Source organism: Bos taurus, chromosome 3 (genome assembly GCF_002263795.3).
Source record: "Bos taurus isolate L1 Dominette 01449 registration number 42190680 breed Hereford chromosome 3, ARS-UCD2.0, whole genome shotgun sequence".
NCBI classification, from domain to species: Eukaryota; Metazoa; Chordata; class Mammalia; order Artiodactyla; family Bovidae; genus Bos; species Bos taurus.
This window is the reverse complement of record NC_037330.1, coordinates 95,394,755-95,415,148: the sequence shown is the minus strand read 5'-3', so window position 1 is coordinate 95,415,148 and position 20,394 is coordinate 95,394,755. Positions and strand designations below refer to the sequence as shown.

Below are 20,394 nucleotides of genomic sequence, written 5' to 3'. Positions count from 1 at the left end.
GTATCTAGTGATATTCAAATAAAGTCTGTTGTTCAGTTAACAGTATTATATCAACAGTATAATATTACCAAAATATAGTACTATACCAATTGTATTGTGTTTATGTAAGATGTTAACATTAGAAGTCTGATAAAGGGTATAAAGAACACTGCACTATTCTGCAACTCTTCCGTAAGTCCCTAGCATTTTCAGATGTTCTCATGCCCTACTCACGTTGTTATACATGCTCCAGAGTTATGGAAACTCATTCATAATGAAATTGTTTAGTTTCTAAGTCATGTCCCACTCTTTTGCAACTCCATGGACTGTGACCGCCAGGCTCCTCTGACCATGTGATTTCACAGGCAAGAATACTGGAATGGGTTGCCATTTCCTTTTCCAGGGGATCTTCCCAATTCAGGGATAGAACCTGTGACTAACAAACACACAGCATAGTCAGTCTTAGAATACCTTAATATCTGAGGAACTATGAAACTATGTTTATCACTGTTTACTATGGAGAGCGTTTAAGCTTGGCTATGATTTTTTTAAAAACATACAAGTCGTCTGTGTTTGAGAGAAATTTACCCACAAGAGAAAGAAGCATTAAATGAGGACCCCAAAAAATACAATTTAAAAATTACTAAAATATCAAGTTAAAACCTAAACCAAACAACAAAAGCCAAAATAGATTATTAAAAGAGAATGAAATTGTTGCGAGTAGATCTTAAGCATTCTCACCTCGAAAAAAAAAGGTTTAATAAGAAAAATAAGTATGAGGGAATGAAGAAAATGAGAACCACAGGATACATAGGAAAGAACTATAAATGTTTTTATGTGAACATTTTAAGCACGATTTTACTTAAAGACAGAAATACAACTAAACTTTTTAAGAAACTATACAGCCATTAAGTACCAATTTATTTAAAAATTGTCAGTATAAATACAAAGTTCTAAAGATAGGAATTTAAAATACCATATTACTTTTTCTTTCCAAGCACACACTGATTTATGTCAGCTAATCCTTGAAACCAGCAGAAAGAACAGCAAGTCATCACATTTACAGGTGTAACCACTAAACCACTTATTTTGCTGCAATGATATTTTGTTTAAACCACTTCCAGTAATAGAAATAAATTAAATATAATATCAAGGCAATAAGTTGAAAATATACCCATTTTTCAAATGAAGTTAACTTGTAAGTTAGCAAGCTTTGTAAAATATCAAGATCAAACTACATCTAAGTGAACTGAACAACTTTAAAAACAAAACCATGTACATTTTTATTTTCTTTTAAATGTTTAAGTCATAGCCTTTGGCTTAATTTCATAGCAGTAAGGGGACTCCTTACTACATGCTCTATTTGAAGAGTATCAGTTCAGTTCAGTTCAGTTGCTCAGTCGTGTCCGACTCTTTGCGACCCCATGAATCACAGCACGCCAGGCCTCCCTGTCCATCACCAACTCCCGGAGTTCACTCAGACTCACGTCCATCGAGTCGGTGATGCCATCCAGCCATCTCATCCTCTGTCGTCCCCTTCTCCTCCTGCCCCCAATCCCTCCCAGCATCAGAGTCTTTTCCAGTGAGTCAACTCGTTGCATGAGGTGGCCAAAGTACTGGAGTTTCAGCGTTAGCATCAGTCCTTCCAAAGAAATCCCAGAGCTGATCTCCTTCAGAATGAACTGGTTGGATCTCCTTGCAGTCCAAGGGACTCTCAGGAGTCTTCTCCAACTCCACAGTTCAAAAGCATCAATTCTTCGGCACTCAGCTTTCTTCTACACCTGTGCTCTAAATCATAGGTTAGATAAGTAATACTAGAAATCAATAAATATTAAGCCACATTTCCAAATTGCACTTAACAATGGGCATATCATTTCCTGCTGGGTGATTAACATATTGCATTCTCACCAAGTCTTAAACCCTCTGAACTTTTATCTATCATGGGTTTTATAAAACAGGAGATATCTGGCTTATGTAATAGAGTAGTTCTAGAACTAGATTACATTCAAAGGAAAAGTAACATATGAAGCAAAAGCCAATAAGAAATAAGCAGAAAGCTAAGTTGCAGTCTGGGGTAAAACATGGACCTCAAACAGTTTTGATTTAATAACGTGAACCATTAACTGTAAGTTTTGTAAACTGAGAATTTCATGTTTGTAAAAACTCAAGTTTTCCTTTGAAAGACAGAAAACAATTCTTTCATACCCACTTAATTATACATTAATTAGAAGTGATCTTTTATCACACTTAGTTTTCTCCTGAGAGGCAGAACTGTGAAAAACTTCAAATAGGTTTCATTAGAGCTTCCTTTACAGTAGAATGGTACAACCAGAAATAAATAGGAGAGAAAAAATTATTTTTGAGATGCCAAGAAAAAAACTTGCAAAGAAAAGGATTTATTTGTGAATAATATTTCTCAAAAAGCCACAATAGGTAGAAATCATCTAAATTTTATTCGTGAGATAATGAAATCAGTCCAATCTATACCTTATGTAACTGGGCCTCCCTCTTTCCTCAAATCTTATGTTTGCCAGATAAGGAAGACTGACAGCAATAAGAATCACAAGTCTGAATAGCAAAGACTTTTCCAATATCCAAATAATGGAAATGGAAAATAGACTTAAAAATAAGTATATTAACAATCAGATCAGATCGTCGCTCAGTTGTGTCCGACTCTTTGCGACCCCATGAATCGCAGCATGCCAGGCCTCCCTGTCCATCACCAATAATATCAGTCAAATATTTTAGTAAGCAACTACCATGTGCTAAAACAAAATTAATAAGAAACATAATTCCTTTCCTCCAGAATATTAGAACCTATTTGAAATCAGAGCATAAACATATTTAAATTACCATTATGTAACTATAGCAAAAGCTCTTTCATTTGACAACATGAAATAAGCTGTGAGTGACAGAAAGAAAAGTATAGTTCAGAAAAGATTAACACACTACAGAAAATCTAGTAACCTTAAAACTACAATATTAAAGCTATTAAAATTTTAAAGGGGAAACTCGAGTTCAAAACCACAGTTTTACCCCTTATTAGCTGAGTGAGCATGAACAATTTACTTAAAGCACTGGGCCTCAGTTTCTCATCTATAAAATAAAGATAATATCTACCTACCCCCCTTAAAGATAATATCTACCTGCTGGGAAGATTAAATGAAATAATGTACGTAAATCACTTGACATGATAGCTAGCACAAAGCCGACCCTCAATAAAAGAAGAGAAGGTAGAGGTGGGTGGATGATGGTCAAATCACAAAGTGAGAAACTGAAAACTTTTGTAGAATTTTAAAGGGCTTATAGTCCCATAAAACAAGGGAAACAAAGAAGGCTACAGCAAAGGAGGAGAAACTGATATGACGAGGTACTCCTTCACAGTAAAATCTCTTCTGTCACAGCAAAGATCTGTGCAAATATAAGCCAGTGTCTAATGGCCATTGATGAAGCCCAGCACTCAATGCTTGGCTGCTTCTGACGATGACAGAGACTCATTATGTCACTGGTTAGACTAGTTCATTCATAAAACTGCAGGTGTTCATAACACTGTATAAAGTAGCAAAGCAATGCACATTCGAGGAACTCTAAGCCACATCTTGAGTAACGCAGAAGAAGAAATTGTTCAATCGCATTTCAGGATAATTATTAAAACACATTTCTTCAAAAGTGAAAATTGGTGGAATGGAAATGTCTCAAAGCACCTCAATGAATCTCAAAATGAGACAGATTATGTGCATAATTTTCCTTGGGTTTGACTCTTTAGATTTACTGTCTTTACTATAAACTTCTATTAATACAAAATTATTTTTGAAGACTAGAAATTAAGTAATGATCCAAAATTGGACACGCTGATTTGTTTCACTTTTGCCGTAAGTTGGGACACGTAGTTAAAGATAAATACAAGCACTCTGAATAGAGCCTTTCTTCAACAAAGCAGCTATGTCAGCACAGGCAGCAAATTAGAGCAGAAACTGAGTGCAAAGTTCAAAAATTATTTCCAAAGAGCATGGAGTACTTAAAATGAAGTATGGCTAGGTTAATGTTTACTTGTACTTTATTTCACTTAGCATTAGTTTATTAAGTATACATCAAATAGCTTCCCCTGGATCTCCTAGAGCTCAGTGGAAATATTAATTTACTGAAGGAGTTTCATATGTACAGACCTTCCATGAAACAACTAGCACAGCATCTTATCCATTATTTATGTCAAAAAGCTGTTAAAAGGATTAATCAAAATAAAACACACAAGTGTTTCAAACTTACAAAGTTCCACTAAAATATTTACTTGTACTATAATTCATAATTGACTGTTTTTATAGAATATTATTAGAAATTAAGACATAAATACTCTTCATAAGTATTTAATGTTTCAGAGATCTTGAGTATAAACTAGTCCAAATTCCTTAATTTTATATGACATTCAGAGAGAAGTAACTTGGCCTAGGCCACACTGAATAAAATTGTAACAAGAAGTTTGAAAGTCAGGGCCCTTGATTCAAGATGAATGCAATGGGTTTACCATGATAGTTAGCTGCCTCATATTTTGATTACTCAAAATAAGCACAAGCTGCACTGACTACTACTCTCCATTGGCCCAAAATCTTCTATACTGAAAACAGAATATGAGCAGTGGGTCAATAGTGGAGCCCAGATTTATAATTTATAATATATAGTGATCATGCAGCACGCTTCCATGTAAGAAGGCAATCCTTTGGTAAAAGATTCTAATTCATTGCTAATAATTCTTCTTTAGGTATTCAGCTTTCTGGATGTACATTGAAAATACTTTTCTGCAAAGAAGGAATCACTGCAATGACATTAATCTCAACTAAAAATGCAAGACAATGTGAAAAATCTAAGTCTGAGGTAGACAGAAATACGGGGAGTAATACTACAGGATTCACATCAAGTAGATCAGTATCTCAAGATGCTTACCAATATTATTAAAGTTGATGTTATTTTGTTTTAAGAATTTAGCATATATAAGCCAACTTGCAGTTGCCCCCCCAAATAAGCAGTCAATTGTAGGCCACTTAAAACATTGGGTTTGGAAGCACTGTTCTGTGGATAGCTATATAATGAAAATAATGTACAGGATCAGAGAAAGTGACTAATAATTAAAGTTGCTAGGACTGGGCTTTCATATAAAGTTCCTTTTTATTTGTATGTCTAAATCTATCAAATGGCAACAATATTTGCAATCATTACTTTTTCAGGAAGTTATACCCATTTCTGAGTATAATATGCATGTATAAAAGACCACCTGTTTTATCAATTTCTCAGTACACTTCAGACACCATATAGTGTTAACATGTTTTTAAGCTTCCATTGTATCGAGCATAAATCTGGGTAAACTGTAAGCATTCAGCACCAACAGAATGAGTTTTCTGTTACTGGACTTTTTAAATTTCATTACAATTCCAGACCATGATGCCTAACTTACATTCCTTTCCACATCTCTAGTAAAATATGCACAAAAACACTGGAGATGTCTTACTGATACATTTAGCAAATCTGAAATTCAAACATGTCCTTAGTTAAAAACTTAAACTATGCAAACTCTTCCACAAGGCCCATAAAATACAAAGCAGTGATAATCATAATTTAAAAACACAAAATATAATGCACAGACAAAATATATAAAACACCACATAAAAAGTTTCATCATCCTAAAGAAAGTTTGAACTAGTAATGGATTATTCAAAATACTTGCTTTGTTTTTTAAAAACCACAATGTAAAGTAAGTTCTACATAAAAACAAAGTAAATGAGAACTTACGAGTAAGATAGTTACACAGCATAGCAATCGTTTACTGTGAATACAAGTGGATTATGTGCAAAGAACAGCCAGCTAAGACAAATATTTCAAAAAAAAAAGCCAGTTTAAAACTGTGAAAGATAGCCCAACAAAGGATGTTTGGGCACAACAAAGAATGAGATTGCATTTCTGCAGAAAGATAGCATCAGTGTTTTTAGCCCAAATGCTATTTTAATATTTTTCCAAATTTTAACTCACAGATGGAGAATACCTGTACCATTCAATTATTTAACTACCTGGGAAAATTCTCCTCTTACAATATTCTAGATTATTGGGTTGAGAAAAAATCCAGATTCAGTAAGAATTTAACCTTCAAAACTAATGAAACAGACCAATATGAAGCAGACAAGGAAAGAACTTATAGCCATTCCCCCAAAATGGAAATTCTTACCTCAAAGACCTGGAGTCCATTAGTCCCAATATACAACCTCCCTTTACTCCAGTACCATGCATGCGTGGCTTGGTGAGATTTTTAACCTTAACCAGTAATTTGCATCAGCCTCTCTAAGAGATACTCTAAAAATATACATACTAAATAAAGCAATGTTCTTGCTATTGCAAAAGAAGTTTCAAGACAAGAAACCTGGTGATATTATTTCAAATAAGCTACTGTCCTTTCCCCCTTCCACCACATAGAAACCAGGAATATGTCACCTCTATCATGCTTTGTTAACAGAATCACAGTGGTGAAAGCATGGTTTTGAAGTCAGGCCATAAGAATATTTATAAACTTTGACAAGTGCTAAAACATGAAAAAATAAGATAATGAAACAGGCAATCCTAAAAATGTATGTAAGTCAGTAGAAATTTAAATTAGCACAACCAATCTGGAAGGTAGTATAACTATAATTATCCAAAAGCCTAAAAATATGTACATAATTTGACCCAGATATTCAAATTATTAATTGAATTTATTCACTGTCTTCCAGGAAAACAGTAGGTTAAATACACAAGGATGAATGTAAAAGAATATCCTATAACATATATAATTCCAAAATATCACAGAAATTCTATCTAACAGCATAAGACTGATTGGTCAAATTACTCTGCTATAACCATACCATAAAGCACCAGCCAAACATTAAACATTAGAGAGAATGATGAATGGTTACATTTACTCAAACAGAAAGACATTCATGATAGCCCATTCAGTGAAAAACTCAGACTACAAAACAGTAGAAGTAGAAAACTCTAATTTGCATTTAAAAAAAAAATTTAAATCATAAAATTAAAATAAAACATTCTAGAATAACATACACAAAAAAGTTAAACAATAACTATCTCTAAATGATGGAATTAAATGTGATTATTAATTTATCCTTTATAAATTAATAGTGGTAAATCTACACAAAACACATAGATAATTAAGTTGATTATATAAATCTATGTATGGACTTGAACATACCTACGTATCTAATCTCACCTCTATTATTACTTTCAGTTTTGACTTTTGAAAATTAACATTTCTTCAAAATTCTAATTTAGACTTCTTTAGGATTTCAAAGGCATTGAGAGATATGTGTCATCCCAACACGACCAACACTGTTCCTATACTACTGTACAATTTATTTTTAGTTTGCTTTGCAATTATAAATAAAATACAATTTTGTCAATGTGCAGTGCTACGCTGGGCCTTGCCTTCTGAGTTACTGCCCAACCCCTCTCCAAAAAAAAAAACAAAAAACTAAACCATTTCTATAATAAACTGCCTGAAGTTCATAAGGAAAGCCACAGCACAATGCCACTTCTTTAATAGCTTTAGAAAAAAGTAATCATCAGTGAGGCCCCCTACCTCCACCCCAAGTGGAGAAACATCAAGTAGACTTATTCAGACATTCAACAAGTCTGACTTCCCTCTCCTTCCAAACATCTCTACCACAATACTACAGGGGAAATGAAGCTTAATATACAGTAAGAGAAGTTTAAAGATAATTGAAATTACCTAAGATTTCATAATAATTTAGCAGTTTAATACTGAACTAAATATGAACTTCATATTAAATATATGACATTCAGATTGTCCTCATTCAGATTACAATTATAGATGGACCATGTATGATATGCTAAACCACCTGTAAGTAATGCTAAAGACATTCCAGAATTGATAAAATTTCATTGTCAAGATAGAGTTAGTTGCTCAGTTGTATTCAACTCTTTCCAACTCTATGGACTACAGCGCACCAGGCTCCTCTGTCCAAGGAATTCTCCAGGCAAGAATATTGGAGTGGGTTGCCACTTCCTACTCCAGGGGATCTTCCTGACCCAGGAATCGAACCCCCGTTTCCTGCATTGCAGGCAGATTCTTTGCCATCCTAGCCACCAGAGAAGCCCAGATAAAGAAAAAAGCACTTGAAGTAAGTCAGACAGTGAAAGACAAATACTGCATGATTTCACTGATATGTGTAATCTACAAAGAAAACCAAATCATAAAAACAGAATAAAGTGACAGTTGCTAGGTGTGGGTGGAGAATGGGTAAAGGTGGTCAAAAGGTTATAAACTTCCAGTTTTAACACGAATAAGTTCTGGGGGTCCACTGTACAGCATGGTAACTATAGTTAACAATACTGTATTATATAGTTGAAAGTTGCTAAAAGAGCAATGTGTTAACTAACCTTACTATAGTAACCAGTTTGCAATATATATGTACATCAAATCATCACACTGTACACTTTATACCTACACAATGTTGTTTCTCAAGTATATCTCAATAAAGCTGTAAAAAAGAAAAAGCACTTACCACTAAGTCCCAATTATTTTGTTCAAGCAGTGTAATAGCTTCATCAATGTTTTCAATGCCAGTACATGCCTGAAAACAAAGTAAGAATTTTAGATAGAATTTGGGGAATGAAGGTTAATTAGCATTGAAAGAAACAAACAGCATAATGTGCAATTTAAGTTTGAACAGGTATGTGAACAAAGCCAAGACATTAAATGCCTAACACTTCTAAGCATTTTACACAGATGGTCTGAAAATTGTTCATTACAATATAACTTAACATTACACTGAAGTAAAAGACAATAAAGTAATAAAGTATGTTTAAATGCTGATTGGAGCCCAGGATGATCACTACATCTCTACAGCCCCAGGACAACTTCTATTAAACAGCTTCTGATGAACAATCATGTGTTAAAAAAATGAACTTTGATCCATACTTTGCACTTTATTCAAAAATTAACTCAAAATAATAACAGACAAAATATTAGCAGCCACTGCCACTGCAGAACCACAATGCTGAAAGGAAAGCAGCAGCAGCAGCAGCCCTCACTGCCAGAGCAGGAGGAGCCTGGAGAGGGCTGAAAGTCCCATCAGACTACCTCACCTTCGAGGCCCTCCTGTCATGGCAATGAAAACCCTGGTGACTCCAAGTCAGCTCTTCACGATGATTCCACCATTGCTCAGTCTCCCATCTCCTCCCTGGGGCAGGGAAAAGGGTTAAGCCTCAGATCTGGCTCATGTGGTCACAGCTGGTAGGGGGCCAATGATGAACTGCCTTTTCCTGGACCAGGCCACAGGGATCCCTCCAGGCAAGCTTTTACAAAAAGCGGAGAAATCCTCCAAGTCTCACGAGCTGGTCTCTTACTTAGAATACCTGCCTATCCAAGGATGGACCCCAGGTTATGAAAGACATGACTCAACTGCCCTGTCTGCTGACGCTTTGCCAAAAAGGTCCACTGTTCATATGGGGACTGAACTCTTTGTCTTCTACCACCCAGGCATCAATGGACTTCCTCTGTGAGACTGTGCCTTCCCACAGCCCTCTGTAACCTACCAGCCATATACTTCCCTGTGGTCCTGTGATAGCTAGTGTGGGGCTGTTCCAACAACCAATCAGTGACACCCACTCCCAATGGCCACCTCCCCCATTTGGGGTCCAAAGTTGTGTTTCATCACTGGTGTGCAGTGTACATACTTCTGATCGAGCCTCCAGAGACTCGTTTTCAGGACCCCATCTTTGCTCTGTTCAACTGCCTCCTGGATCCTCCTCCCCCTAGCCAATGACTGCTGAACAGGAAACTTCTTTGGTGCTGTTTCTTATTCATCTGTCCACCCAGCCTCCAGGGTTGCCCTTAATTCCTGAGAGGCGTAGAGCAGTTCTCTTCTTCTAGCTGCTTGTTTTTTAAGTTCTTTATATGTCACAACCCCTACACCCAATAGTATCAGCTGCTCTGTGAAACCGACCAGGTGGTCCAATCCCAGGTCAAGCTTGAATGACTGGTAGTCATACTCCCTGAAAGGCTATACCTCCTGTTTTTAAGTTTCACTGCTTCTGCACGAATAGCATGATCCCCACTACTAAGGTCTCTGGTCAGTGTACTTTGTGAAACTGTGCGTCCCCTCATAGCCTTTCTTGGTGTTCACATAATCTTTGTCACTTTCAACAGTATAGTACTCTTTTCTCCCCAACTGAGTGAGGCCACTGTACTGTCTAGACTTTCCCCACCTCCCAACATGGAAAAATTATGAAACTTTACCCAAGACTGCCTTTCTGGTCCTCCCCATTTTTCCAGTGCCAATTTCTTTGGGTCTGACATAGGCCCAAGAGATGTCCTCTAAGTATCAGATGGGCCAACCCTGTGTCCTCTTTGACTTCCCTGGTGGCTCAGACAGTAAAGTGCCTGCCTACAATGCGGGAGACGCTTTACCATCTGAGCCATCAGGGAAGTCGAAGAGGACACAGGGTAGGCCCATTTGATACCCAGGTTAGAATCCCTGGGTCGGGAAGATCTCCTGGAGAAGGAAATGGCAACCTACTCCAGTATTCTTGCCTGGAAAATCCCATGGACGGAAAAACCTGGTAGGCTACAGTCTATGAGGTTGCGAAGAGTCGGACACGACTAAGTGACTTCACTTTCAATCACTCTTTCTTTTATGTCCTCTTCAGCCCATTTTACTTAAGATTACATATCTGTGAGGTGACCCGCCCTTTTGCTTGAATTCTGTGAATCTCCCCCTGGCCCATCTTTGGGTAGAACCTAGACAGTACTGTTGGCACCCCACTCCAGCATTCTTGCCTGGAAAATCCCCATGGGCGGAGGAGCCTGGAAGGCTGCCTGGAAGGCTGCGACCCATGGGGTCGCTGAGGGTCGGATACGACTGGGCAACTTCACTTTCACGCATTGGAGAAGGAAATGGCAACCCACTCCAATGTTCTTGCCTGGAGAATCCCAGGGACAGGGGAGCCTGGTGGGCTGCCATCTGTGGGGTCACACAGAGTCGGACACAACGGAAGTGACTTAGCCGCAGACAGTACTGTTGCCCACTCCCAACCTTCTTTCCCTACATCCATGGCATTCGCTGATGTCCATGCAAATGGCAGTGAACAGATTTAGTTTTGAACTGGCCCTAAGGAAAGAGGTCGGAGTTGTATGGGCAAAAGGGAAGAATAAGAGCCACTGGAGAACTGAGAATGAATTATTTTAACTTTTTTTATATTAGTAACAAATACAGTGGAAAATAAACAAATACATACATATCTAAATAAATAAATAAATAACAGACATAAAGTAAAACCCCAAACTACAAAGCCTCTAAATTTGTGCTGTTGGATACTACACACATATGGCTGGTGAGCCCTTGAAATGTAGTTCAACTGAGTTAAGATGTGTTAAATACATACCAGTGAAGGACTTAATACAAAGATTAAAATGGGAAGTATCTCATTAATAATTTTTCTAAATGAACAAATGTTGAAATAATCATTTAAAGTATATTGGCTTAAAGGCTTCCCTGGTGGCTCTGTGGTAAAGAGTCCACCTGCCAATACAGAAGACAGGGTTAGATCCCTGGTTGGAGAATATTCCACATGCTGCAGAGTAGCTAAGCCCACACAACACAACTATTGAATCTGTGCTCTAGAGCCTAGGAACTGCAACTACTGAAGCCCATGCACCCTAGAGCCTGTGCCCCACAACAGAAGCCACTGCAATGAGATGCTCACGCACCTCAATGAGAGAGTAGCTTCTGCTCCCCATAACTAGAGAAAAGCCCACACAACAAAAAAGACCCAGCACAGCCTAAATAAATAAACGAAATTATAAAAAATTATAAAAAATAATTGGCTTGAATAAAACACATTTAAATTTATTTTACCTGTTTCTTTTATTTTTTCTGTTTCTTAATGTGGACACTAAAGAAATTTATTACATATATGATTCATTCTATTTCTAATGCTATTCTAGAAGAAAACATAGAAGGAAATCTTTGTGACATTTAGATACAAATGCAAAAGTACAATCAAAAAAACTGATAAAATGGACTTTATTAAGAACTACCACTCACGAAGACCAAAACAGACATGTCTCCAAAGAAGAAACAGAGACGGCCAAGAGGAACATGAGATGTCAAATATCACTAATTATCAGAGAAATGCAAATCAAAGTGACGATGAGATATCACGTCACACCAGCCAGAAAGGCTATCATCAAAAAATTCACAAACAATAAAGGCTGGAGAGGGTGTGGAGAGAAGGGAACCCTCTTATACTGTTGGTGGGAATGTAAACTGGTACAGCCACTATGGAGAACAGTATGGAGGTTGCTTAAAAACTAAAAACAGAGCTATCATATGACCCCGCAATCCATTCCTGGGCATATATCCAGAGAAAAACATGATCCAAAAAGATACATACACCCCAATGTTCATTGCAGCACTGATTACAATAGCCAAGACGTAGAAGGAACCTAAATGTCCACTAATAGGGGAATGGCTAAAAAAGATGTGGTACATATATATAATTCTTACTCAGCCATTAAAAAGAATGAAACAATGTCATTTGCAGCAACATGGATGGACCTAGAGATTGTCATACTGAATGAAATAAGTCAGACAGAGGACAAATATCATCTGACATCCTTTACATGTGGAACCTAAAAAGAAATGATACAAATAAACTTACAAAACAGAAAGAGACTCACAGACTTAATGAGAACAAACTTATAGTTGTCAGGGGGAAGGATGAGGGAAGGAATAGTTACAGAGTGTGGGATCAATAGATACACACTGCTATATTTAAAATGAATAACCAACAAAAACCTACTGTATAATACAGGGAACTTTGCTCAAAGTTATGTGGCAACCTGGATGGGAGGGGAATTTGGAAGAGAATGCTGACTACAAACATCAAGAGGGAATTCTGGAGGGTAAAGGAACAGCTTAAATCCTAAATAACATAAAAAAGCAAAACAAGTAAGACATTTAAAAATGGAATCTTCATTTTAAGCTACATGAAGAGATAGGAATAATCCAAAGGATCCAAATACTAATAAAAGCTACTAAAAACAAGACTGGGAGTGGACTTTGGCTCAGATCATGAACTTTTTATTGTCAAATTCATACTTAAATTGAAGAAAGTAGGGAAAATCACTAGATCACTCAGGTATGACCTAAATCAAATCCCTTATGATCATACAGTGGAAGTGAGAAATAGATTTAAGGGACTAGATCTGATAGACAGAGTGCCTGATGAACCATGGGGAGGTTCATGACATTGTACAGAAGACAGAAATCAAGACCATCCCCAGGGAAAAGAAATGCAAAAAAGCAAAATGGCTGTCTGAGGAGGCCTTACAAATAGCTATGAAAAGAAGAGAAGTGAGAGGCAAAGGAGAAAAGGAAAGATATACCCATTTGACTGCAGAGTTCCAAAGAATAGCAAGGAGAGATAAGAAAGCCTTCCTCAGCGATCAATGCAACGAAATAGAGGAAAACAACAAAATGGGAAAGACTACAGATCTCTTCAAGAAAATTAGAGATACCAAGAGAACATTTCATGAAAAGATGGGCTCGATAAAGGACAGAAATGGTATGGACCTAACAGAAGTAGAAGATATTAAGAAGAGGTGGCAAGAATACACAGAAGAACTGTACAAAAAAGACCCAGATAATCACAATGGTGTGATCACTCACCTAGAGCCCGACATCCTGGAATGTGAAGTTAGGTGGGTCTTAGGAAGCACCACTACGAACAAAGCTAGTGGACGTGATGGAATTCCAGTTGAGCTAATTCAATTCCTAAAAGATGATGCTGTGAAAGCGCTGCACTCAATATGCCAGCAAATTTGGAAAACTCAGCAGTGGCCACAGGACTGGAAAAGGTCAGTTTTCATTCCAATCCCAAAGAAAGGCAATGCCAAAGAATGCTCAAACTACAGCACAATTGCACTCATCTCACACGCTAGTAAAGTAATGCTCTAAATTCTCCAAGCCAGGCTTCAGCAGTATGTGAACCATAAACTTCCAGATGTTCAAGCTGGTTTTAGAAAAGGCAGAGGAACCAGAGATCAAATTGCCAACATCTGCTGGATCATGGAAAAAGCAAGAGAGTTCCAGAAAAACATCTATTACTGCTTTATTGACTATGCCAAAGCCTCTGACTGTGTGGATCACCACAAACTGTGGAAAATTCTGAAAGAGATGGGAATACCAGACCACCTGACCTACCTCTTGAGAAATCTGTATGCAGGTCAGGAAGTAACAGTTAGAACTGGACATGGAACAACAGACCGGTTCCAAATAGGAAAAGGAGTAAGTCAAGACTGTATATTGTCACCATGCTTATTTAACTTATATGCAAAGTACATCATGAGAAACGCTGGACAGGATGAAGCACAAGCTGGAATCAAGGTTGCCAGGAGAAATATCAATAACCTCAGATATGCAGATGACACCACCCTTATGGCAGAAAGTGAAGAGGAACTAAAAAGCCTCTTGATGAAAGTGAAAGAAGAGAACAAAAAAGTTGGCTTAAAGCTCAACATTCAGAAAACATCATGGCATCCAGTCTCATCACGTCATGGGAAATAGATGGGGAAACAGTGAAAACAGTGGCAGACTTTATTTTTCTGGGCTCCAAAATCACTGCAGACGGTGACTGCAGTCATGAAATTAAAAGACGCATACTCCCTGGAAGAAAAGTTATGACCAACCTAGACAGCATATTAAAAAGCAGAGACATTATTTTGTCAACAAGGGTCCGTCTAGTCAAGGCTTGGTTTTTCCTGTGGTCATGTATGGATGTGAGAATTAGACTTTAAAGAAAGGTGAGTGCCAAAGAATGGATGCTTTTGAACTGTGGTGTTGGAGAAGACTCTTGAGAGTCCCTTGGACTGCAAGGAGATCCAACGAGTCCATCCTAAAGATCAGTCCTGGGTGTTCATTGGAAGGACTGATGCTGAAGCTGAAACTTCAATACTTTGGCCACCTGATGCAAAGAACTGACTCATTTGAAAAGACCCTGATGCTGAGAAAGATTGAAGGTGGGAAGAGAAGGGGACCACAGAGGATGAGATGGCTGGAGGGCATCACCAACTCAATGAACAAGAGTTTGAGTAAACTCCGGGAGTTGATGATGGACAGGGAGGCCTGGCATACTGCAGTCCATGAGGTCGCAAAGAGTTGGACACAACTGAGCGACTGAACCAAACTGAAAAACAGTTAAGACAGGGCAGAAGTTACATAGCAGGAAGTAGAAAGAAAAACTACAGGAGTAGAGAGCAAGTCTAACCACAGAAATTACCAGAAAGCACAAGCAAAAATACACCTCTTCAATGACAACACTATTTTTCTTCAAAAAGAAAAAGAAAAAATTTTGAGGAGGTAGTTCTAAGAACCCATCCATCCACAGAAACTTACATCAATTGAGCAAAAACTGTCAGAGACAAATTTGCCAAAACTCTGGAAAGTGGTGAAAGCTTTATGTCAACCAAACAAATACTGAAACAAAATAAAGGTGACTTAAAAACAGTATAAAAACCTTAAGGCATTTTTATTTTCCCCTTCTTCATTCTTGGGTCAATAACAATCTTGAATGCCCTAGCCCACATTCCAATGGTTGGACCCTTGACCCTAGTTCTACAGGGAGCAGAGTATACTTTGTTTTCAAAGAATTTGTTTGTCTATTGTGACCTGTATGGGGCTACCTCAAGGACTGATTGAGGACACTCTCCTTTGATCAATCTGGATCTCTTTAGACAGAAAAGTAGCTATCAAGGGGCAATTCTTTGAAAAAGAATTTAAGGAAAATGAAAAATCCACTACCAGAACTTCCCTGGTGGTCCAGGGGCTAAGACTCTGTGCTCCCAATATAAGGATCCATGGTTCAATCTCTGGGCAGGGAACCAGATCCCTTATGCCACAACTAAGAGTTTTATATGGTGCAACTAAAGATCCCACGTGCCACAACTAAGACCCAGCAGAGTCAAATAAGTAAATAAAAATAAATATTTAAAAAGAAAAAAAATTAAAATCCGCTGCCTTCTGGGACAAAATATTACAGTTAAGTGAAATAAGACATGTCTAAAATCTGGAGAAAAAGCTGCAAAGTGAATTTCTTTGGGAAATTAGGGCACTGAAAAACATGTGGGGAATTTAGAAGGACATGCACATGTCCAAGGTAAGACACCTACTCACAGAAAACAACTGGCTCATCTCTAGGCATAGCATGAACAGGAAATAAAGGCTAACATGGAGTTTCATACAGCCCAGCTGAGTGTTAGAATGTCTCAACACAGAGTCAGCCTGCAAAGACTAGGAAAGAATTTCCTTTCTTCCTTTTCTCTTTCCTCTTATTTTCTTTGTTATTCAAGGTGTTCAGGAAATCTCTCTCATAACACTAGCAGATCACAGCTAAAGAAAAAGAGATTTCAGATACTGTTACACATATAATGTTTATGTCCTCCCAACCCCTTTCAAACTTATATGCTAAAGTCCTAAGGGCTAGTGTGATGATGCATGGGGATGAGCCTTTGGAAGGTAATTAGGTTTTGTTGTTCTTCAGTCGCTCAGTCGTGTCCAACTCTTTGAGACCACACGGACCGCCGCACGCCAGACTTCCCTGTCCTTCACCATCTTCTGAAGCTTGCTCAAACTCATGTCCATTGAGTAGGTGATGCCAACCATCTCGTCTTCTGTCGTCCCCTTCTCCTCCTGCCTTCAATCTTTCCCAGCATCAGGGTCTTTTCTATACAATCGGCTCTTCCCATCCAGGTGGCCGAAGTATTAGAACTTCAGCTTGAGCATCAGGCCTTCCAAAGAATACTCAGGACTGATTTCCTTTAGAATTAACTGGTTTGATCTCTCTGCAAGTTTCTCTCAAGAGTCTTTCCCAAAAGCACAGTAAGAAGGCATCAATTCTTTAGCACTCAGCCTACTTTATGGTCCCAACTCTCACATCCATAGCTTTGATAAAAAGGACCTTCATTGGTAAAGTAATGTCTCTGCTTTTTAATATGCAACCTAGGTTGGTTATAGTTTTTCTTCCAGGGAGCAAGCGCCTTTTAATTTCATGGCCACAATCACCATCTGCAGTGATTTTGGAGCCCAAGAAATAAGTCTCTCAATGTTACCATTGTTTCCCCATCTATTTTCCATGAAGTGATGAGATCAGATGCCATGATACTAGTTTTTTGAATGCTGAGTTTCAAGCCAGCTTTCTCACTCTCCTCTTTCACACTCATCAAGAGGTTCTTTAGTTCCTCTTCACTTTCTGCCATAAGGGTGGTGTCATCTGCATATCTGAGGTTATTGCTGTGTCTCCCGGCAATCTTGATTTCAGTTTGTGCTTCTTCCAACCCAGCATTTTGCATGATGTACTCTGCAACCAAGTTAAATAAGCAGGGTAACAATATACAGCCTCGACGTACTCCTTTGACAATTCTGAACCAGTCCATTGTTCCATGTCTAGTTCTAACTGTTGCTTCTTGACCTGCATACAGGTTTCTCAGGAGGCAGGTAAGGTGGTCTGGTATTCCCATCTCTTCAAGAATATTTCAGTTTGTTGTAATCCACATAGTCTAAGGCTTTAGCATACTCAATGAAGCAGATTTTTTACGGAATTCTCTTGCTTTTTCTATGATCCATTGGATGTTGGCAATTTGATCTCTGGTTCCTCCACCTTTTCTAAATCCAGCTTGAACATCTGGAAGTTCTCCATTCATGTACTGTTGAAGCCTAGTTTGCAGAATTTTGAGCATTACTTTGCTATTATGTGAGATGAATGTAATTGTGCAATAGTTTGAACATTCTTTTTCATTGCCTTTCTTTGGGAATGGAATGAAAACTGACCTTTTCCAGTCCTGTGGCCACTGTTCAGTTTTCCAAATTTGCTGGCATATTGATTGCAACATTTGAACAGCATCATCTTTTAGGATTTGAAATAGCTCAGCTGGAATTCCATCACCTCCACTAGCTCTGTTCATAGTGATGCTTCCTAAGGCCCATGTGACTTCGCACACCAGGATGTCTGGCTCCAGGTGAGTGATCACACCATCATGTTAGGTCATAAAGGTGGAGCCCTCATGATAGGATTAGTGCCCCTTAGACAAAGAGGGCTTGCTCTAGTTCCCTCATCTGTCTCTCAAGGCCATGCAAGAAGAAAGTGAGAAGGTGGTCATCTGCAAGGCAGAAGAGAGTTGCTGCTGCTGCTGCTAAGTTGCTTCAGTCGTGTCCAACTTTGTGAGACCCCATAGACAGCAGCCCACCAGGCTCCGCCATCCCTGGGATTCTCCAGGCAAGAACACTGGAGTGGGTTGCCATTTCCTTCTCCAATGCATGAAAGTGAAAAGTGAAAGTGAAGTCGCTCAGTCGTGTCCAACTCTTCATGACCCAATGGATTGTAGCCTACCAGCCTCCTCCGTCAATGGGATTTTCCAGGCAAGAGTACTGGAGTGGGGTGCCATGAAGAGAGTTATCAGAATTCAATTGTGCCGGGACCATGATCTCAGAGTTCTAGCCTTCACAACTGTGCAAAAATAAATTTCTGTTATTCGGTATTTTGTTACAGTAGCCTTAGCAGATTAAGACAGAAACCACTCATAACCAAATAAATTACAAAAATAGTTTACAAAAAGTCACTAAACAAACAGAAAACTACAACCCACAGAAAGCAACAAAAACAAGCCATGAGTAATGGGGAAGAATCTTATTTCCCAAGTTATCAAGCTACGATATTTTAAATACCACTTATCAAAAAAAATTATGACACATGCAGGTAAACAAAAAGGATGGTCCATTCAAAGCAGAAGTGAAGTGAAGTGAAGTCACTCAGTCGTGTCCGACTCTTTGTGACCCCATGGGCTGTAGCCTACCGGGCTCCTCCATCCATGGGATTTTCCAGGCAAGAATTCAAAGGAGAAATAAATAGAAACTATCTATGAGGAAAGAACAGAAATCCGACTTACTAGAGAAAGACTTTTAATCACTGTCTTAAATATGCTCAAAAAACTCAATAAAAAACATTAAAAAAGAACTAATGAAAATCAGAAGGATGACATGTGAACAAATGGAGACTATCAATAAAGAGATAAAGATTATTTCACAAAACAACAACAAAGAAATCTAGAACTCAACAGTACGCTATAGGATTTTAACAGCAACTTTAGGCAGGCACAAGAAAGATCAGAGAACTTGAGGACTAGCCAGCTAAACTTATTCAGTCTCAGAAACACAAAGAAAAATGAACAGAGCCTAAGAGATATTATGGGACCCCAATAAGTGTACCAGTACATGCAGAACAGGGAGTCTCAGAAGGAAAAGAAAGAAGAGAAAAATATTTGATGAAATAATAGCTGAAAACATCCTAGAAAACTTCCTAAATTTGACCAAATATAGGAAACCACATATTTATGAAGTTCAACATGCTCCAAGAAGGATAAATGAAAGACACCCACAGCAAAACACATTATGATTAAGCTGTGCATGCTTAGTCACTCAGTCATATCCAACTCTTTGTGACTCTATGGACTGTAGCCTGCCAGGCTCCTCTGTCCATGGGCTTTTCCCAGCAAGAACACTGGAGTGGGTTGCCACTTCCTCCTCCAGGGGATCCTCCTGACCCAGGGATCAAACCCATGCCCTCCCACATCTTCTGCACTGCTGGTGGATTCTTTACCATTGAGCCACCAGGAAAGCCCATGATTAAGCTATCAAAAGCCAAAAGAACCTTGAAAATAACAAGAGAAAAGTATTTCATGTATAAGGAATCCTCAATAAGATTAGAAGCTAATTTCTCATCAGAAAATATAAAGATTAGGAGGCAGTGTGATACATATTTAAAGTGAAAAACAAAAACTGTGAACCAAAGGGAAAAAACTGTCCTTCAAAACTGAGGCAGTAATATTTTCCTAGCTAAACAAAAGCTGAAGGAGACTGTCACTACTAGATCTATGCTTCAAGAAACGCTAAGTGGGAAATGAAAAGACACTAGACAGTCACTGGAAGCTATACAAAGAAATAAAAACACAGGTAAACAGGTAAATATTAAAGCCAGTATTATTGTGCTTTTGATTTGTAACTCCTCTTTTTTCTGTATGATTTAACAAAAAATGCACAAAACAATAACTATAAATTGATGTTAATGGGCACGTAATATATAAAGGCACAACATGTGATTACAGCATAAAGGAAGAGAGATAGAAGTATAGCTGTATACTGCTGAAGCTGGTGTTAATTCAAAACAGAAAAACTTCAAAATATACCAAAAAGGAAATTAGAAAAGAATCAAATCAGTACAATATAAAAAAGTCAAACACGAAAGGCAGTAATGAAGGAACAGGGCAGGGAGTGGGGACAGATAACACATTAAAAAAACAGCAAAATG

At 38.1% G+C, this 20,394-nt stretch overlaps 1 protein-coding gene across 3 annotated transcripts in view; it reads right to left on the bottom strand.

Moving 5' to 3' along the window:
• Positions 1-20,394, bottom strand: part of FAF1 (Fas associated factor 1) — a 497,629-nt gene that overhangs the window by 433,949 nt on the left and 43,286 nt on the right. For all 3 annotated transcript variants that reach the window (NM_001046318.1, XM_059884654.1, XM_059884655.1), the window contains exon 2: positions 8,538-8,606. In NM_001046318.1, coding sequence (NP_001039783.1) covers positions 8,538-8,606 — 69 coding nt within the window. The remainder of the gene's footprint in view (positions 1-8,537; positions 8,607-20,394) is intronic.